Raw genomic sequence first — 8416 nt, 5'->3', positions numbered from 1 at the left:
CCCCATCTAAGGGCATATGCGATTAATTTAACATATGACTCATTTGAAAGGGCTTGTTTCAGCCTTAATTTTGGATGCTAGCGAAGTTTGTAGCACGTCATGGTTCAGCTTTACAATTTTTCAAAAATGGCTAAAAACGCCGTATTTAGGGGTTTCAATCCCTATTTTCTCAAAACCGTGATGCGATGGAAAGTTTTTGATCCCAGATTCGTGTTCAGCACAAAAAATCCATACGGATACACCAGGTGTCATATTATTCGCATACAAAAAATTAAAATTTGCAGGGCAGTGTTTTCAGCAAAGCTTGAAAGTTCTAACATTTTGAAATTCCAGAAAGTTCTTTAGCACCTTAATGTTCTAAGGTGGCCACTTAAGGCTCAGAAAAAATGTCCGGCCATTTCAGAGTTTTCAAAAAGTGTTCCCTATTTTTAAAATGGGCCCTATTTTAAAACCTTTTCCTTTTTTTAAATTTAGTTCACAATTACACACTTTATACCATTTAAAGGATTAAAAAAAGAATCTGTAAATTAACAAATCTCATGCGATGTAATTCTAAAGAAGCCTCTAAAATTGAAAATAAAACATTGGAAATATATCTAAGAATTAGAATTTTTCAAAAATAGACTATCGCAAAACAAAAAATTGCTTAATTCTACAATTCCAGAGTACAAGCTATCAAAATTGAACAATTTTCATTTTGAGGTCTTTCAACACAAAAATATTTCAATTTGAACACTTTAAAATTGATTTACTTCAAAATTGAAAAATTAAAGGTTTAATAATATTTTACGGTTAGAACAATCAAAATTGGGCAGATTAAAAAAAGCACAGAAAATTATGTAGCTGGAAATCGCACAATTTGGAACGTTTTAAATTTTACGCCGACAGACAGTTTTTAATGTTTAAATTAAAAATTGAAATGATCTAATTATTTATAATTGTTCCTTTTAATTTAAAATAAAATTTGATAAATTTACTTCAAATTTCGTCCTTTTCAAATACTTTTTAAAAATTTTGCAGTTTTGAAGGCTTAAAATTTAAAATTGCAAAACTATTAGGGCTTATAATTTGGAATAAATTGCAAATTTGATTGAATTTGTAAAGATGTCAATTATTGATATTAACAATATCAACTATTGATACTTCAAGTTTGAAATAAATTGGATAAATCCAGAAAGATTATAAAAAAAAAACAATAATTGTATTTCAAACACTGTAAAATTATCTAATATATCAAGTTTCGACTTAATATTTGGAGAAAGTACTGAATTTATAATGCTGCTAAGAGCATAACAAACTAATAGCAAGCATGGTTACAAATAAGTTACAAAAAAAAAATGATCAACAACGAATACATATGTAATTATTATAAACAATTGTGTAAACAGTACATTTTCAAATTATGAAGGTTCCGAATTACAGCGAGACACTTAGATAGGATGCCCTTATGTAATTCTTCCGATAATTGACGCCGCGCTTCAAATATGAGTAAGAGGAGCTGTGCGGGGTGTGCGGTGGTCACTCAGACGTGGCTAGACAAAAGCGTTACCAGAACAATAGAAGAGTTTCACTAAATATGTAATGAAAAATTCAGAAATTGATTAGTTAAAATGGTAGAATATTAGATTTGAAAATGAATCGCTTTTATAATGTGTTTTTAAACTTTAACCCTTTAAATATAGAAGTGATTCAACCTGTATAATTTTCCATTGGAATCGTAATAGGGTAAAGACACCAATTCTTGGCACCTCCAATTGCTGGCATCCTTCTCTAATTTATTAGATAATACATTTCTGTAGCTTGATTTGCCTTAATTAATGTCATTATACCATCATTTTTACATGTAATGCATATATTGCTTATCCAGTTTTCCTTGTCTCAAAAATTTCCAGTCCTTTTCCAGTTTACCCGATCCAGCGGCCACCCTGAATTCTTCTGACTTAAAGAATTATCAGAAAAAATGTAGTACTTCTTGACCATTTCTGTCCACTTTTCTTACATTTCTGGAAGGAAATTGTCAAGAAAAGTCAGAATTCCTGCCATAATACGTAATACCTAATATATTTACCAAGTTATTTATATTATTTATTAATTTATATTTATGTACGTAGGAATGCTGCAATAATACAACTAGAATCTATTTAAATACATTTTGAATGAGGCAGTGATACAATTCTAAAAAAAAAATTAGTTTGGGTTAAAATTTGTTTGATATTTTGTGTTTTTCTATAATTTTCTAGACAAATATACTTCTCATTTAATCCTAATAAACAATATTTTATTTCATTCGTTTGAACATAGTTTACAATTCTCTTCGTTTAATTTGATTTAAAATCAGTTTTATAGGGTTTGTTAAATATAAATTTTATTAGAGAATACAATTTCTAAAATTTTTAAAATATGCCCGCTGCGCGTGCAACTTTGAACTTACGGAACTCTTAACAAACGAAAATTGCATATTTTTGAAAATAATCCAACTTTTTGAATTTTTGTCTAACTAAAAAATTTCATGAGAATAGTTTCGAAATGCAAATATTTTATACCAAGTAGAAATTTGTATTGTTATTTCTTAACCTATTAAAATTTTGTTCTCCTTTTTGTGAAATTTTTCAAAATGTCGAAAAGCATATAACTTGTTTAATTTTGATCGAATTTAAAAATGCCATTAGGATAATTTGCAAGCCTTTTTGTCATGTACCACCAAATTTGACAAGAATTTCTAAACTCGTAAATTTTTTTTCCCAAGAGAAATATTTTTTTATATTTTTCTGAAAATTTTCGAAATTTTCAAAGGTATATAACTTTTCTAATTTTCATCGAAATTGGAAATTACCTTAAGAAGTGTAACAATGGCTGATTCGATTGGACAAATCCTTCAAAAGGTAGCGTGGCTACAACATTCAGGTAATTATACAGACAGACAGACATCGACAAAATTTCATGATTTTCGGACTCCGTTAAAAGCCAGAGATCGAAAATTTGGACGATTACATTACACTCTCATGAATGAGAATGTAAAAATGATTTTTAGTTTTTTTGCATTAATAATAGCTAAAAATTACAATTGGTTAGCAAGATTAAAGAAAAACACAATATGTCAAATAACTATTATTTGAAAAATAATTTGGATTCAAACTAATTTTTTTCTGAGAAATGTATGCCTCTTACAAAATGCATTGAAATTAATTCTGGTCCTATTTTTCCTGTTGCGATAAAACATCCCTTAATTTGAGGTTGTATCAATATTAATATAAGAGTTATTCAGAAAACATCTGGCAAAAAGAGGAATTCTAGAGTAATTATTAATAATCTTATATTTGCTATTCGTTGCGGACGTCACTTACCAGTCTGAGCAACCGAGCGTGTATTATGTGTGCACTTTGGTTAATAAATGACTTCGCACGTAAATAGTAAATTGTTCCATGCAATTTATATACAAATTTAGATTCGTTAGATGCCTAAATTTAGAATGGATGGAAGGTATATATGAATCACAGTGTACGTTTATATAACAAAAAATGCCGTCCAGCAACATTGATGGCGCTAGTAGCATGCATGTAATATATACTAATGTGTCCCACGCTATCAAAAAAGTTTTATGAGTAATGCAAACTGGGATTAAGTAAAGCATGTGGGGGGAAGCTGAGCAACCCTGATTCTCCATTTCTAAATACATGATTTGCTTCTTCTAGATAAAAATGTAGAAGCTTGCAACTAAAACTATTAAAAATTCACTTACAAAACCTAGATTGCACAAAATCAATCTTTAAATTCAGAATTAAGAATGCACCGCTTTCCCCTACATATGCGCCGTAAGCGATAGTTTATGGATGTCCGCACCGAATATATTTTTAATAACTTATTTTTAAATCAGTTTTCCTTTGAATTTGTATGCTTATCTATATCATTATGTACTTCCATTCATTTTGTAATAGAATATATTATGTGTGAGTTTGTTTTTATTTTTATTCATTATTATACAGGGTGATACACTGGGGCTTATCAAAAAGTACGCAACCCCGCATACACGCGCGTAAGAATAGCATTGGCGTGTAAGACAGGTCGCATATTTTTTGGTGAGCCACGGCCAGCGTGTCCAACCTGCATATGCGGTTATTTAACAGATTTTGATTAATTCTAATTTTAATTAAATTACATGTAAGAAAAATTCAATCATTTTAAGCATGCGAGAATATAAAATCGCTTTTACTCGATCCATTTCCGCCCAAGCCTGTACTTAGTTGCGTATATAGATGTAGGGATAAAGTTGATTCTTTTCTGTTTTTGCGTTGAATGTGGACTACAATGATCGACATATAGAAATCGACTGATAAAGCTGTTGGGAGCACGGAAATGGGCTTTAGAGAGAGAGAGAGAGAGAGAGAGAGAGAGAGAAAAAGTATTTGAGAGGTAGACATGTTTCTTCGCTCTCTCTTAATCCCATGTGCCTTCTTCCCACATTGTTCTTTCCATTTCTATATACCGATGACTACAATGCATGTAAGTATACTGTATATTCGACTTAAGAGTTTAGTTGTGAAACTCGCCGCTTCCATATGCATGGAGAGAAGAATTCTGTTAAACTACCTGAAATCTTTGGACGAATCTGTCTGAATTAGAGAGCTAGATATAAATAATATACACAAATACACCAACAGGGTAGGTTGTATTATTCGTGATAATAGGTGTTCATTTTGTTATGTATAAATCTTATTTGTGCAATAATGCTCACGAAGTGCAAAATGCCACCAGTCAGGTTAAAGAGTTTTTTTTGCCATTATGCTTCTATAATTGTAATATTTATTTTAGTTGTATGTATATTAATGTATAATTTACAGGAACTGCAATATTCTGGCCTTTGTCTTTCACAATTTAATTTCGTCAACATTCCATTAGAGTGAAATTTATTCAAATGCATTTCGAGTAATTCGAATACTATATTAGAACACATTCGTTTGTAAAGCAATACTGATAGTGTTGGAAAATGAGAAACGTAGTATTTTTACAAGTATAATATTTTTAGATCTGTATATAGTGAGACATACAAACGCTATGCCTTTGTTTTGTAAGTTTGAGAAATGATCCGAAGTATTGTAAAGGAAGTAGAAGTTATAAGCGATATTTGTCTAAAACTTTCGGAACGTTCATATTATTAACCTGTGAGGATTCTTCCTCTTCTTAGCGATACCGATGTAGCAATTCGTAATAAAAATGTATATTGAAACCATTTCTGTTTATTTTTCCTAAATTTTAAATTAACTAGATGAGCTTCACTGGCGAATGTTTCCTATTTTTACTTTTAACGAGGTTATAGTGGTTCGGATTCCACCTCATACTCTAGGTCCCCTTTTATATTTTCTGTAATTATTGTTGTAATTAACTTAATTTTGATGATTTGCCTCAAATTAATTTAAAACAGAATATGAGTCAATAAAAAACAATTGGTATATTTTTAAATTACAATTTCTAAAAAATATATCTAAATCGCTCGTTACCTAGTAGACATTTTTTTCTATAAATATTGTTAATTCTAGCTTAATTTTACTAATTAACAAACACAATTGATATTAACATTAAAAATTATTTGTTTACTTATATTTCCTTTTAAATATTAACTTATTGTTCAATTCTTTAGTGAAAAAGATTTTTTGCATAAGTAGAAATAATAGTACACGTGAAAATTGAGCAAAACCAAGTGAAATTTGAGTGGTATTTTGAAACACACAAAACGTTGAAGTGTTACGTGAAATTGTAAGTAGATGCTCGCGTAACACTTTATGGGTTGGTTTCCATATAATTTCAATCTTGAAACGACCACTAGACTTGTGGGATTATACATGCTTTTAAAGTACTTACGGCACCTAAAACTCAAAAATCGCATTCATTTTGGCCCTCCTCTGTCTGTACGCAATATTAAAGTTGAAATTTCACCCGGTATATTTTTTTAACCTCGGTTTGGTACAAATACCACTAAATAAAAATTCTTTAAATTAACGTACACTACACTTGACATCACCGTTAACCAAAAATTGTTACGCCTTAACTAGCCCATCTCTTTTATTTAATTATTTATATTTAATTAGAATACTGAGAAACAAAACATCACAAGTCGCAGTTCTCTTAAATCTTTAATTCTGCTAAAAAAAACACACATAAATTTTAATGTAATAGAAATGTTAATTTTCCTTTACGAGGAGGCTCTTAAGATAAAATGCATTTTATCGTGTGGAATATTTTTTTACTTTCCAGTAATAGCAATTACACAACAGGTCTATGTACATAAATTATTAAAAATGACCATTTTTCTATAAGTAAATAAATAAAAATATGAATATTACAATAGATTCACTATTATGAATTACATAATGAGATGTATTCATCAAATCACAAAGCAATAGAAAATAATATTTTAGTAAAACTATTAACTAGCCAAAGAAATCTTCAAAGTTTTTTAAATTTCTGAAAATCACAAATGTCTAAATTTGTTGTATTTTAAAGAATTAATTCGTCACAAACTGTCAAGCTTCTTTCCTAGTTCCTACAAGTATATGTACAAAATAATCAGTTCCTTATCTCAATTAAGAGCCTCAAAATTTTTGGAAACTTGACAATTTTGAGGCAGATAAATTTTCATAAAAGTTGCGAATTGTTTAATAATTTATTGAGTTTTATAACTTTTGAAAACCGGAATAATTTTCAGATTCAAAGTCCATTGGGTTTAAGGATAGATCTCCTGTGCTGCATGGAATTGTAGGTATATTAGAACCTTGAATACTGAAGCCATGGTAATATTCCTGGTTTGAGGAAATGGGTTTCATTGGCGAAGGTAAGTTTGAATCAGCGGTTTGCGAATCGTCCAACAAACTGTCTGTGGAACCTTTTTCCGCAAGCGGACAATCAACCATGTCGTTTTGAGAATCCAAACTAATAAGACTAGTTTCATCATCTCCTTTGCCACTGTCGAGAGTATAATTACTGACAAAAGCTGTAAAGTCAAAGGTCGCAGATGGAGTTACAAAGTCATCGAATGCAGCCTTTGAGTTGTCTGATTGTGTCGCTAACAAATCCTCCTTGGAATCAACCGAATGTGAATATATCTGCAAGAAAATTCCAAACAGAAAATGATTTAAAAAATAAGCTTAGAAAGCAAAAAGTTTTATTTAAATTAGGTTATGCAATGCTACACTCTTAAATCTTAAAGAAAAGACATTTTACCTGTGGGATGATAGGAGGAGGTAACTGATAACTTTCTATATCCTCAGAGTCTAGATCGGTTGGAATTTTTTGGCTTCGTGTGATTAAAAGAGGCGTTCTTACAATAACTTCATTTACTTCTGCTTCGATTCTTTCTCTAAATTCAATCATCTGATTCTGCAATCCATATGCTTCTCTTATAATATCGTCGTTATTTTTTTTTAATTCGTTGAGTAAAGTCACGTCTTCGCACGTCAAGTGCAAGTTCTAAAATAATTAACTCATGATTTCACGGACCTCGATTTTGAATTATTCGTTAAATTAATATTACACATAAAGATCGCATATAGGTTCTACACTGATCAAATTTTTTATAAACCAACAATGTAACTAAAAATGAATCCTATGTCAAGTATTTATTCCGCGAATAATTCAAAATCCATGATCTGTGAAAAGGCATCCTTAGATCCTTATTTAGAAATTACGAATAATTTGTTGTGAAAGATAATTTTTTGATGGGTGCAGTTCCGACTAGCAGAATTCTCAGATTTTATTCAAACTCCGTATACTTATGTACTTTCACGGGTTGATTACGAATAGGATAGTGAAAATTTGCGACAAGGCGATTTTCATGGTAAAACTATGAAAAACTCATGAAAATCATCGTTTTTTGTGTTTATATCTAAGCCAATATGCAAAATTTCGCAAAATGTTCCAAACACAACTTGTAGCTCTCAGTGACTTACACATTTTTGGTTTTAATCATTTTTTTCTGGAAGTGCTTGTTTTCGAGGAAATTACTGATACAGATAGACACATTCGTAAAAACCTGTTTTTTGGATTCAGGGGGTCTTAAAACGTGGAGCTTCTGACAAAAACTAGGCAGGTCAAATTCTATACAGATCTAATACCTTCTCTGAAGAGATTGTAAAAATGATTTATTTGTCACGTATAATTTTTTGATTGTTCTGTTTTTAGTTTAAATCATAAAAAATAGCATCAAAAACATGAAAAGTTAAATTTTTTCAAACCCCACACACAGTTTCGCCGAAAAATATCATTTTTTGATTTTTCATTATTACTAAACGCCAATCCAATCTCTCAATTCTTTCGCAAGTTATCGTGCTGACAAACTAAAACTCTACAGACACACAGCCATACACACGCAGGGACAAACACATTCGTAAAAACCTGTTTTTCGGATTCAGGGGGTCTAAAAACG

The 8416-nt window shown here is 30.4% G+C and overlaps 2 protein-coding genes across 4 annotated transcripts in view; one reads left to right on the top strand and one right to left on the bottom strand.

Annotated features, from left to right (window-relative positions):
* LOC117182211 (D-glucuronyl C5-epimerase B) overlaps positions 1–8416 on the top strand; it is a 66174-nt gene that overhangs the window by 41603 nt on the left and 16155 nt on the right. The window lies entirely within an intron of this gene.
* Positions 6217–8416, bottom strand: part of LOC117182210 (rab5 GDP/GTP exchange factor) — a 52729-nt gene continuing 50529 nt past the window's right edge. For 2 of the 3 annotated variants that reach the window (XM_033375277.1, XM_033375275.1), the window contains 2 exons: positions 7216–7461; positions 6217–7097 (listed from right to left, as the gene is read on the bottom strand). In XM_033375277.1, coding sequence (XP_033231168.1) covers positions 6669–7097; positions 7216–7461 — 675 coding nt within the window. In that variant the 3' untranslated portion in view covers positions 6217–6668. The remainder of the gene's footprint in view (positions 7098–7215; positions 7462–8416) is intronic. The other variant, XM_033375276.1, reaches the window with a different exon arrangement.

This window comes from Belonocnema kinseyi, chromosome 10 (genome assembly GCF_010883055.1).
Source record: "Belonocnema kinseyi isolate 2016_QV_RU_SX_M_011 chromosome 10, B_treatae_v1, whole genome shotgun sequence".
Lineage (NCBI taxonomy): Eukaryota > Metazoa > Arthropoda > Insecta > Hymenoptera > Cynipidae > Belonocnema > Belonocnema kinseyi.
This window is presented reverse-complemented; position numbering and strand designations above follow the sequence as displayed.